The sequence below is a fragment of the Triplophysa rosa genome, linkage group LG22, assembly GCF_024868665.1.
Source record: "Triplophysa rosa linkage group LG22, Trosa_1v2, whole genome shotgun sequence".
In the NCBI taxonomy this organism is placed as follows: domain Eukaryota; kingdom Metazoa; phylum Chordata; class Actinopteri; order Cypriniformes; family Nemacheilidae; genus Triplophysa; species Triplophysa rosa.
The window spans coordinates 4801658-4814213 of NC_079911.1; the positions used below are offsets into that span (position 1 = coordinate 4801658).

At 38.4% G+C, this 12556-nt stretch overlaps 1 protein-coding gene across 1 annotated transcript; it reads right to left on the bottom strand.

Moving 5' to 3' along the window:
- Positions 1-9: 9 nt before the first annotated feature.
- Positions 10-11808, bottom strand: LOC130545957 (muscle, skeletal receptor tyrosine protein kinase-like). Its single transcript, XM_057320895.1, has 10 exons — positions 11655-11808; positions 10044-10307; positions 8910-9079; positions 8394-8417; positions 8201-8289; positions 7522-7681; positions 7073-7259; positions 6261-6455; positions 4227-4375; positions 10-3922 (listed from the first exon to the last, which is right to left on the bottom strand). Exons 1-10 carry the CDS (start codon positions 11783-11785, stop codon positions 3237-3239), a joined length of 2055 nt encoding a protein of 684 aa, XP_057176878.1. The 5' UTR covers positions 11786-11808; the 3' UTR covers positions 10-3236.
- Positions 11809-12556: the final 748 nt, after the last annotated feature.

Here is a 12556-nt window from a genome sequence, read left to right on the forward strand (position 1 = left end):
TTTTTATTTTTTTTAACTTTCTATATTTAGCCTACCATACTTTTTCAAAAAGTATCTGATCATATCTTTTAAAATATGTCAAGTTGTCCAACCAATAGTGGACAGTGCCACAAACTTGTATTTGGTGACCCGAGATTGCATTTTGGCTTGAGGTCTTTTATCGATCCTGTTCCCATTTCCCCACAATGTACTTTCATGTCTTGCCCTTACATGCTGCTCTGTCCAGTAAAGACAAAAAATGCCCCAAAATATAAGCAAAAGAGTATATGAAGGCTTCTTTTGGGTAACCTTTGGCAAATTAACAAATTTATTGGGTATTACCCACATAAAGTCTTATCTTGGCCAATTTTGGCCCATAAACAAATGATGAGGACAATAATAAAAAAGTTCCTCATTGTTTCTTATGAAATTCAAAGTTCTGAATATAAAATTTACAAAATGTTTCTTCTGTACTGTTGTGAGAAAGGAACAGCAGGTTTTATTTTTCTCTGTGAGTGTTATGTGAGGTGATCAGAAGTTGGCGTTTTCCACAAACGTACGTCACAAGGGTCAGGGAGAGTGTACACTTAAAAATCACTGAGGCCCAAATTCACCCGCTCGGTTCTGTTGTGGCCACTGTGTCTTCCAAACTTTTTGGCAGGAGCTGTGGCTCGTGAACCCAGTCGTCACTTGTTTTTCCTGGCCTAGCAGTGTGATGTCTGTGGTCTGCCTTGCTTGTTTGTTGTGGTTTCCGTAGCAGTACAAAAAATGGTGGCAAAGGCAACGTATTTCTAGGATTATCAGATATGGGCTAACATTCCTAGAAATGAACCCACTGTCCCACACACGATGAAAGTAAATCCTTCATGATTCTGTTTCTTTAAACGCCAGTGTGATTTAATACTGTCTCAGTAAGTTCCTGTTTTTAATGCTTAGAACAAAAATTGGCTTCAATGCAGAGATAGGTAGTGTAGTAAATGACTGTTCCATGAGCTCATGTGCTGCTGCTGCTGTGATATGACACTGCCCCCTACCTGTCACTTCAAGCTAGTATTATAGTACAGAATATACAGTATATCTATCTTGTCTGCCAAACCAGCCAAACTGGTATCCTGTTTTTTTTTAACATTTTCCCATTTTAGCATACAACGTTTTTTTTATGCCTTAAATGTTTAAGTACAATCAAATTGGCTTTACAAGTCATTTAAACATACTATTTTAAAAGTTCACAACATCATTCACCTCATCAAAGTAAGTCAAGCAATTTCAATTTATCAACTTGACTAAATTTAAAGCAGTAATTTAAAATTACTTGTTAAGCCTATTAGATTTTACTTAAGGGCGTACTTTACCAAAAAATGAAAATTCTGTTATGATTTACACAACACAAAACACAAAAGATATCAACACAAAAGATATTTTGAAGAATGTTGCTAACCGAACAACAGCGTTACCCATTCACTTCTATTGTATGGACACAAAACCAATGCAAGTCAACTGGTATCGCCGTGGTTTGGTTACCAACTTTCTTCAAAATATATTTTGTGTTGTGCAGAAGAAAGAAAGTCATACAGGTTTGAAATGTCAAGAGAGTGAGTAAATGTTGACATAATTTTCATTTTTTTGGTGAACTATCCCTTTAAGTCAGCAAAAAAATTAAAAATATACAGTGTTGCCAACAGTATCCTAATGAGCCATCCACATCTGAAGTAGATTTATAAGGTTTATTTTATTTTGCAAGGAGATGACGAGGGTAATATAATAAAAAAAATCTTTGTTTTAATATTTTTCAAACATAGATATGCAGCACACATTCCTACTGTATAGCTAATGTGACCACTAGATTAACAGAGCTGATTATATAAAACATAATATTAACAACACAACAGTAACACAAAAAATATCATGCATTTTTTTATATTATTTCCAAAAGCTTTGTCCATCCTGAAAATGGAATTTTAGTAATTAGTTGCTAATAAAAATTACCAGTCCCTTTAAATGCTGTTTTTTAGTACTATGGCATGCATTAAAGGGATAGTTCACCCAAAAATAAAAATGATGCCATGAATTACCCACTCTATAGTTGTTCCAAACCTGTATACATTTCTTTGTTTGGTTTGACACAGAAAAAGATATTTGGACAAATGCTTGTAACCAAGCAGTTATTGGTCACCATTGAATACCATAGTAGGAAAAATTACAATGGTAGTCAAAAGTTCCCCAGAACTGTTTGCTGTCCCACATTCCTCAAAATATATTATGTTGTGTTCAACAGAACAAAAAAATATATAATGTAATTTTTCCTACTATGGTAGTCAATGGGGTCCAAGAACAAGAAGGTTATAAACTTTTTTTAATATCTTTCTATCTTTAGAAACTATTTTATTTTTGGGTGAACTATCCCTTTAATGTCAATAACCCAATTTAATCCTAATAACTGTGACATAATCTTTTATATAATTGTGTTGTCAATTGTTTGAGAATATTTCTTTTTTTAAGCCTACAATCTTTTCTGAAACATTGTTTCAGAGTCAGGATACTTCTATTTACAGCAGATTTAAATGAGAAACTAAAATGCCTAAATGCTTAAATTTGGAATAGCAATTAATGAATAAATAAATCAAGTTAGAAAATAAAACAAAGTGATAATGTGCCGTTTTAAAATATGCTATAGTTTTCATTTAAAAACGTAACAAAAGCATTATTTTGCATCTTATTATGTGTGCACCTCTTAAGAATGTTATTGAACAATAATCAAATGCTACATTTTAACTAAACCCAAAACAGATTAGGCATAACATCGATGTCTCTACTTGCAGATGTTTCAAGCCTCTTCAGGTTCTTTAATGTCTGCACTATTCCTCCTTAAAACTAGACATGGAACTTCTTTACCATAGATCCTGCTGATATTAATCACCTGAAACCTTTGATGTTTATCTGCGTCATTGTAAGAAAACAATTGCGATCCCATGAGCAGACATGAAACAGCCATCTTCAAAGACTTTGAGGGATCAGTATTACTTAAAGTGTTAAAGTAAGCCTTTTCAATCATTTTAGGCTTCTTTTATATTCCACAATGTTCCTCTGGGATCTGGAGTATTTGTTTCACAATCTTCAGTAGCTCATGTGAATTCCTTAAAGTGGTTTATCCCACTTCAAGATCCTTCAAGGTATTTTTGGAAATCTAATACGTTACTGAACACTAAAGATTATTTAAGGTCAATTTCGATTTTTTTCAACAGCATTTTTAGGATTCCTCAAGACAGCCCAGATTTGATCATCTGATCATGCATTCTCTCCAGAATGCGATGAATGCTGGCGAAACTGGGCCGGTCGGTGGGATGACCGCTCCAGCACAGACGCATGAGGTTGTAAAGCTCCTGTGGACAATTTTCCGGACAAGCGAGAACATTTCCGTCCCTCACATAGTAGATGACCTCCTCGTGAGCCATGCCGTAGTAGGGCTGCATGCCATATGAGAAGATTTCCCATAATACTACTCCATAAGCCCACACATCTGACTCGCTGGTGTAGCGGTTGTAGAAGATTGACTCAGGAGGCATCCAACGAATGGGGATGGCGTCATTTTCGCCAGCTTTATAGTAATCAGCTGCGTAGATGTTGCGCGAGAGACCAAAATCGGCAATTTTCACAATTAGGTTTTCTCCAACTAAGCAGTTGCGGGTGGCTAAGTCCCGGTGCACAAACTTGCGTTCCGACAGGTACGCCATGCCCGCCGCCACCTGCTTGGAGATGGAAAGCTGCTCGAGGCAGCTGAGGAGCGGGTAATGCTCGGTCACTGACGCAAGGCTGCTGCACGTCAGGCTATCCCGACTCAGAGTGGACTTCTGGGATGGAGAGCGCTGTCGTAAATATTCGTTTAAGTCCCCGTGGGCCATGTATTCAAACATCAGACACATTGGCTTCCCCACCGCACAGACTCCTAGAGAGCAGACACACAAATGAGTTACACTTCCAACTGTTGACACCTGACCAAAAATACACTCCTGTTATTTTAACACTGGGTTGAAGCATTGAATCTGTTTCCGGAATGCCACAGTGAGGATTGATCTTCTCCTCAGGGGTACACCCTGGGTCAGCTCTAAAATGGATGAGTCGAGCTATTTTAGGCTTTTTCAATAGTGGTACCCTTGGGGAAAGGACACAAGTAATAGGAAGCAGATGAGGTTCATTTTCGGAAAGTCCTGAGGCACACGTATAGTAAAAGTGCAAGACTGTGAACGCACCCAAGAGTCGTACAATGTTGGGGTGATCAAACTCGGCCATGAGAGCGGCTTCTCTTTGAAAGTCATTCTGCATGTCAGCCGAGGCTTCCTCCTTCAACATCTTTACTGCTACCATGGTGAACGGCTCCATTGGCAAAAGTCCAGGGGCTCTAGAAAAACAAACACAATGGACAAATTACGCATTTATTGGAGCTAGCTGTTGTATAGCTAAAGTTTGCACAGATCAAATTGTTTTCCATGAAATTCACTCATCCTCCCGAGAGATTAATTGCAATGCAAAGCTGGAGCAAGCAATCATTTCGTGAGATCCTTACTTGATTTGTATCCAGGAAAAACACTGCTTTTGAAATTGTGTTTAGACAGAGCAATCTGGCTTGCATAACTACAGTTTTGCTAAACAGCCGTAAAGCCAAAGCGACATGCATATAGAAGACTGCAGGTCGAGGCAGCCAGTAAATATACACACTGTACTGAAGTTGTAAACACATGACTATGGGTGGTAGTTGCACTAGGACCTTACGAACCGAAGACCACCTTCACTGATCTCAAACCACATTCCTTTGTCCATATTGTCACACACTGGCAAACAGGTAATACTTTCCCAGAATAGTTCCAATTGTGGAAGCATAGCCATAATGGCAGCCACTCAGGAATCAACATAGAATGCCATTAAGATTGCACTTCCTGTGCTCTAGGCTCCTGCGTGTTCCCGGTGAAGTAAACACTGTTCTAATATGCATCCTAAAAATAACCTCCTCAGCAGGGCTTGCTTACTCATTAGCGTCTACAGGGAAGTTTCACATTGAAACCCATCACATGTCTGCTAGACCTATCCTATTTCAAGAGACATCGACGTGGTGGATATGTATTACACGCCAGTATGGTGCTCATGGGTATTCTACATACTTTTTGGTATCAGTCGGACCACATGACTGCAGGGATCGACTGCGCTGTATGTGTCAGACCTTTACATGCTGATTCATAGTTGGTGAATGTTGACTCAAGTCTAGCTGTCGAGACTGTAGATTTAAAGGAGATGATCATTAAAGAAAAATTAATCTGGTTTGCTTATTATTTAACTATTGTTGATTAAATCAAATTTAAACAGTCATTTGTGTTATATAAAGTCCTTTATGACATTCACAAGATCATTTACAGTAAAGATACAATAACTTAAAAAGTTTAAAAAGTTTAAACAAGACTGAGGAATGACACAAATGTAACTAAGGGAATTATTTTGTAACGAAGAAAACCTAAAAGAAATCAAACCTACACTGTGAAAAAAATCATAATTTTTACAGATTTTCCAAGTAATATGTAAATAACTGAATTTTACTGTTTTTTACAGATTTTTGGTGTATTTTTGAAATACGGTCAAAAAACGTCGCGTTACGGATGTATCTCCATGCCCTGATGGAGGGAACGAGACGTTGTGTCGAGACAGAATGGGGTTTGAACTTGAGAACCTATCATCTCTGATTGTACTTTTAAAAGGCCAATGAACTTGGCGAATGGCATGGCATGCCAGTCTCCGCCCCATGCGGGCATAAAAGGAAGATGGCGTGCCCATTCATTCACCTTTTGAGCTGAAGAACCTGAGAGGCATTCTCGGTCGCTGCAGCGGACGGCGAAGCGTTGTGGCATGAAGGATACATCGTTCCGTTCCCTCCATCAGGGAACGGAGGTTACATCCGTAACCGAGACGTTCCCTTTCTGTCGGTCTCTCGACGTTGTGTCAAGACAGAATGGGGTCCCTATACGAAACACCACGGCACTGAGTCGTGTCACGACTTCCAGCTGAGCGACACTTTTGGAAATCTACATGCATTGAAGGTCTCGCATCATTGTCACCTTTTTTCACCCCGATGAGTTTGCATCCCTGGTCAAATGACCATATACTTTTGAACAGTGGTGTACACACAGTGGATGGTCATTATAAACACTGATAGCACTAGACATGTAATGATTAGTCTATGATTCATCATTGTGACAGTAGCACCATTGGCCTTGCTTGAAATGTTTGGTAGCTCTCACCTCGCCTGAAACACCCTTCCAAAGGCCCCCTCTCCAATGTCACGGACATACTCAATGTTGTTGCGTGGATATTCGAGACTGAGCAGCTTGGAGTTGAGAAGGAGAGGCAGTCGTTGATACATGGGGTTGGGGTGAAGTCTGTCCAGCAGGAGCTCTGAGGGCAGGGTGGTAAGAGTTGGCGTGTCCAGGACCCTACTTATATATGAGCACAATTATTGTTAAAAATTTGCCATTTTAATTTCTTTAAACATTTAACCTTCATGAGTACATTTGCTTCTGAATATCTATTGCTACATATACATGTTAAACAGATCATTATCATGATTTTGCCTCTGCATATAAGAAAACCATATGTGAATGTCTATTTTCACTTGTTTTACTTAAGTAGGGTCCCTGGATCAACGTTGCTATGAAACAGAATCAGATTTTATGTGTAGGGTTATGGTCTTGAACATTATTCTTATCACCCAATAATTTGTCTTTTTAAGAGGAGGGGTTAGATTTAGGGTTGGGCAACGATCTAGTGAACCTACACTATTAAAGGGATAGTTCATCCAAAAAGGAAAATTCTGTCATCATTTACTTCCCCTTAAGTTGTTCCAAACCTTGTCTGTTGAACACAGAAGAATATATTTTGAAGAACGTGTGAAACCAAACAGTTCTTGCACCACTGACCACCACAGTAGTTACAAACATTCTACCAAATATCTAAACAATGGCATTTATATAGGTCAACTTGAGGGTGAGTAAATTATGACAGAATTGTCATTTTGAGTGAACTATCTCTTTAAGTTTTGTAAACAGAATATTACCTCTTTCTTTTTTTCCACATTTTCTTTCGTCTGTGACACATGAGGATGAGTATGGCGAAGAAGGCAGCCACAGCAAAGCCAGCAATGACAAAGATAATAACGCTCATTGAGTGCGCTGTGGACGTAGGAGGGGGCGGATAGAACTGGATGGGTTTTGGAATCGAGGGTGCAGTCTTTAAACTGGTAGCTACAAAAAAGTAGAAATTATAAGCTTTGTCCAAAACCTAGTAAACTGTCTTGCTGCCTACATAGAAATATGTCTTTTAAACTGACGACTTTTTGATGTTTCTAAAGACATGACACTCAAATGAGCATTAAAATAAGAAGCACACAACTGCCATATACTGTAGTTAATTGATAATCTTAAATTAAGTAATGCAATAAATAATGATTTTCTTTTTTAAATTGTCTAAATTGTATTTTCAGGACAAAAGGGAAATCAATGGTACCTTCTCCACATTTGGGCACCAAGCAGTACTCCCAGCGTACATTGGGGTTTGTAGTGTAGCACCACGGCCTGTCGCTCTCTCCTCCAGGGTTACGGCAGTAGTTTTCTCCATTTCGCAACTCAAGAATAACGTCTACTGACAGTCTGTGCTGATGGGGATCCTGTTTGAGAAGAAAACATGAGCATTTAGTCAATCTTTCAGCCGAGAAACTTAAACTATGGTCTTTTCCATCTTTGGATATATTTAATGTTCCAAGCATCCCTGATCTTTCCAATGTATTTCCAAGTTTTGCTTCATTTAAAACCCACTGCATGCATCTACATTTTAATTTCATGTTGTTTTAGAATCTGGCAGAATATTGTTAGGTCAAAATGTTACTACAAAGAAATATGCGTCGTTTTTCTAAATGAAACAGGAAAAAATATCTGTTATGCACATTGTACATGAGCCAGATACAAAAATCTCACAAAACCTGCCTTAATAACTTTTGGTTCTTGGATAGCATTATTTTCCCAGTCCATAAAGTGTTCTCAGATCAAAATGAAAAGCCATTCAAGAGCATGGGCATGTTATGATTTTCATTAGGGACATGAGAAACCAAAATGTTCCTTGGAATAACTTTGCACCAATAAAAAGTGCGTATCAAGAATGTAATTGAGTTCATTTTTTGTTATATCACCTGCTGATTCCATCTCTGGCAAGGGATTGCAGATGCAGTTATGTTGTGAGTTCCTTGGTAAAACCTTCCTCTGTCATTGTAACATGTTGCTATAGAAATAGAAAAAGTGAACTGTCCAAATTATTGAAACCATAAAATATAATTTATTTTTATAAATATAAGAGAGGAGAATTTAGAATATTACAGCACTTACTTGTAACTTGATCTTTATTGATATCTGGAGAACACAAAAAGTAAGAAATGTGCTAGCTTAGATGTGCATTTTGTTTTGCTGATTTTTATTTATGTAAAATGTTAAGTGGTATTCTAACATTCAGATTTCTCAAAGATTATATGAATCTGCTTTGCTACTATATTTTTTGGATGTTTTTTGCAACTGTGATAAACCTTTATATGGGAACATTTGCTCAGCTGTCTAACCTCCCCCACCGATACGTCCTCATAGCCTTTGTCTAAAAAGCATCCTAATCTCGTCTATCCACAAGTTAGCCGTCATCACATTCCTTACAAGGCATTTCACATAAACAAAACAAACCGTATAGCATTGTCCTGCTGACAACCATATGTGGCGATTTCCACTAACACCTATTGTTTTCATGGGACAGATAACATGATTGACAACTGGCCCTGAAATATCGCAGGACTAAACAAAGACGAGTTGATACTACACAGGAAAATGTAGGTTTATGTAACACCATGTCACTCTTACCAACGTAAGGGACAGTTGTACAGGAGGATGGGTCTGTTTGCTGACTGGGTAGAGAGCTGCATTCTGGGAGAGTGATGCTCAAGCTATGCGGGAACCCACGAAGAGATCTATCCTCAGCAGAATGCCACTCTTTATAACAGTAAAGCTCCTTTACTGCCAGACAGTGCTCCCTGTGAGACAACAGAGAAGTATTTATATACAGTAAATATACAGTATGTATCACTGGTGTGTAGTGCGGTAGAGTGGTTAAAGCTTTGGGTTGGAAATTGGAAGGCTGTTGGTTTAATCTCTGGTGGGAGCAAGCCATGAATTGCACATTGTGCCTGTAAGCAAGGCACTTAACCTCCAGTTTTTCCACTGGGATTGTCCCAATAATAAGTGTACTGTAAATTGCTTTGGAGAAAATGGCTACTAAATGCTAAATTGCGATATGGGTCATTCCCGGTACGGGGTGCCTTTCTTTAAAGTCCCTGTATTAAAACGTGAATGGGAATTTTCTCAAAAAAGGGGTCATTTTTTAAGTTTAATTGTGATTTTAGGACATTACTCAATACGTCCTAAGGTGCTGCATGTCACATTGAAATCTTCCTTGAAAAAACCTTACCTACAAAGTAGAAACCTTTCATGTACATTATCATGTGTCTTGAATTGCCTCATTCTTCTAAACTAGTGCATGTTTTCTGTCCCCAGTGATGCTTTCTACTAACTTAAAATGTACTATAATGGCAGCTTGAAAGCATTAACCCGGCCATGACATCACTTCTCTGATGTGACATCATACTTAGAAAGAAATTCAATGCAGAAAGCTTGCAAAGTCTTGATGAAAGCCTCGGAAAGTCCCTTTGAGATAAATGTTCAGCCATTAACACCAGCGCAATGTCATAATATCACAGATCTACAGTTAATTTGCCACTTGAATTACCACAGAGATAAACAATAGAGCTGTTGTGTCATACTCTACCAGTGGTATTTTCTGAATAACGAATTTTGGCTTTCCTGATGCAATGTTAAGAAATCTAACCCAGACAACATTTTGCAACATGGGGTTGAAAAGCAATGACATACTGTCACAAAGAATGAGCAGTGCTCTTTCTGTTTACTGTCTAAAGATGAAGACTAGAGACTCTCTAGTACCTGCAGACAGGTTTGGGTGCTGGGCCCAGACCAGATGGGTTGCAGTCCTGGAAGGTAGCATGGCAGAGCAGCGATTTGACAGCAGGCCTGCAGAATGGGCTCACTCCTTCCAGCTCACCCCATGCGCTTTGAGCCAGATACTCCTGAGCATCCTCTGGGTTCGGCAGAGAGTAGTTGAAGAAGACCAGAGCGTCTCGACGGAGCACGTTCAGACACACATCGCCTCTGTATGTGCTACAGTAACCAGCATTACCTTTGTAGAGCCTAAATTAAATAACACATTCAAAGCAACAAACATGACTAAACAACACGCAAAACATAATATATATTTTTGTAAAACAAACTTTCTTTACAATATCAGTTTTCAGTTTAATCAAAAATTAACATTCGGCTTTGAAAACTAATAAACATAACATTAGCTGCGTCTTTATTCGAAGGCTGCGTCTTCTGGAGGTCGCATTTGTCGGCTGCATACGTCATCGAAGTTTAATATTTCATGGTTTATTTCAGAAAAAGCAACCGTTACATTTTAAGGCAAGAACGAAACTACAGTGATTACATTTTAAGAGAAGTAAATGTTAATTTTTTTTTTTTACTGAAACCTTGATGACGTATGCGGTCGACAAATGCGACCTCCAGAGGGCGCAGCTATCGAATTGAGACACAGCTAATGTCTGTCCTCTTCAGCAGTCAAATCATGTGCAATTGTCCCTTCAGGGCCTCCATACATAACTGCACCTCATGAGTATAGGGACTCACTCATGAATAGAGTGCACAGTTGACAAGAATAAAGTGCAGTTCTCACAATTAGTTCATTCTGTTTAACTTCTCTTTAATCGTTACCAGATGTTGAACCTAAACTGTCGGATAATAACTTGGTTTATTTAAGTTCATGTGAAACTTAAACCATATGGCGTGTCTAGCTTTCATGGTAAGAGTGTACTACATTAGCCAGCACATGTGTATGTGTTTACATTTATCATTTCAATCAATAGAGACATGCTGGTTCAATTTGAGTCGCTCTTTCCAGAGAAAGAACTTTCCGCTAACATAAAGTTTTCAAAAGACTTCCTATTAGGCAACTTGACTTATGCAGTAATATTGAGGTCTGTGTTTTATTTCTTTTATTGCATAAAGTTTTTTTATAGTTCCAAGTCCAAAGACAATGTCAACTTGAATGACTATGCGTATGGGATTTGCTGTTTAATCCTAGCTGGGTAAATCTCACGAATGCATGTTCAGGCCACATTTTATTAAAGACATTAAGATTTTTGCAGTTGAAAAATGTTTATTGTTTTCAGGACAGTTACGTACCACATTTACACCAACAAGATATCTTTTTTTGTTAGTTTTTAGCATATAAATGTATAGAATAATTTATAATCTACACTGTTTTACGGTAATAAAAATACATTACAGTGTAGTGCAGTTTTTCTTAATCCACCATTAAGACAAAAAAAATACTGTGATGATGTATTGTACACTTCACACAGCAAGTCATTTCATTTCAAAATCATTTATAATGTTTTTGGCATTATTCTAAAGACAGGATGTGATTTAAGAAACCAAAGACATAAACCTCACTTATCAGGACTGAAAAAGCATTCCTACCTCCATTCTATGGGAAAGTTGCAGGATCCAGAGACCACCACCAGGAACGGGCCCAAGAAGAGAGAGGAGTACAAAAAATATCTGCTTTGTAATGGCAATGGGCTACACATCCACTCTGTTGACCTGACCATACTTATGTGAAGTTGTTCTTGGCTAAATGTGCATGTTTGTGTCTATGAGAGGGATAGAGGGCATGGGGGTCTGGAGGTACAGCAGGTGTGAAGTCTTAACAGCCCCTCCTAAACTTATGTGACAGGGTTCTTGAGGGTCTTGATGCACGTTAAGGATTTGGCCTTGAGGTCAATGTTTGCAACATTGTCTCTGTAATTATGGGTAGTTAAAAAACAACTGATAACTAGTGTATTAACCGGACATTATATTGATTTGGGTTTAATATTGTAGTTTGTGAGAAGAAACAAAGCATGGTGTAATACTCAAAGACAAAATAACTGAAGGTCCACAGAGCACAACCACCGAGCCATGTAATTGGCTCTTTAGTAGTACCTGAACATCTGATTCTGACTATATGATTTTAATTTAGTGCCATGTTGCCTAACATCATTATGTTCATACATACGTAACTAGATCAAGGCAAAGAGAAATTTCGAGCATGTTTTCCCAGCGATGCATTTCTGGGTTTTTGAGGAGGCAACAGAGCAGCTATCCAAATACGAGGGAGTCTAATAGAAACAGTGGCACAGCTGCTGAAGCGAACAGAGTCACATCACATTTACTCCAAGCAGCTAGACAAGCACATGGCTAAAACAGTAAGTCACAGTGGGTGTTTGTTTACATAGACCTGTTTCATGGGATTTTATTAACAGAAGCCACACAATATGCCACATGTTGGCATAATCGGTTGAGTGATGTGGCCATAGACATTTATTATGTAAGATTTAGCA

What these genes read in the sequence shown, in the direction of transcription:
- LOC130545957 (XM_057320895.1), bottom strand. Translation starts at nt 11,785, where the DNA reads ATGGTCAGGTCAACAGAGTGGATGTGTAGCCCATTGCCATTACAAAGC. An exon ending in GCACCCAAACCTGTCTGCAG is followed by an intron (nt 9,080 to 10,043) that starts GTACTAGAGAGT and finishes GTTGTCTCACAG; the next exon opens with GGAGCACTGTCTGGCAGTAA. An exon ending in TACAACTGTCCCTTACGTTG is followed by an intron (nt 8,418 to 8,909) that starts GTAAGAGTGACA and finishes TGTGTTCTCCAG; the next exon opens with ATATCAATAAAGATCAAGTT.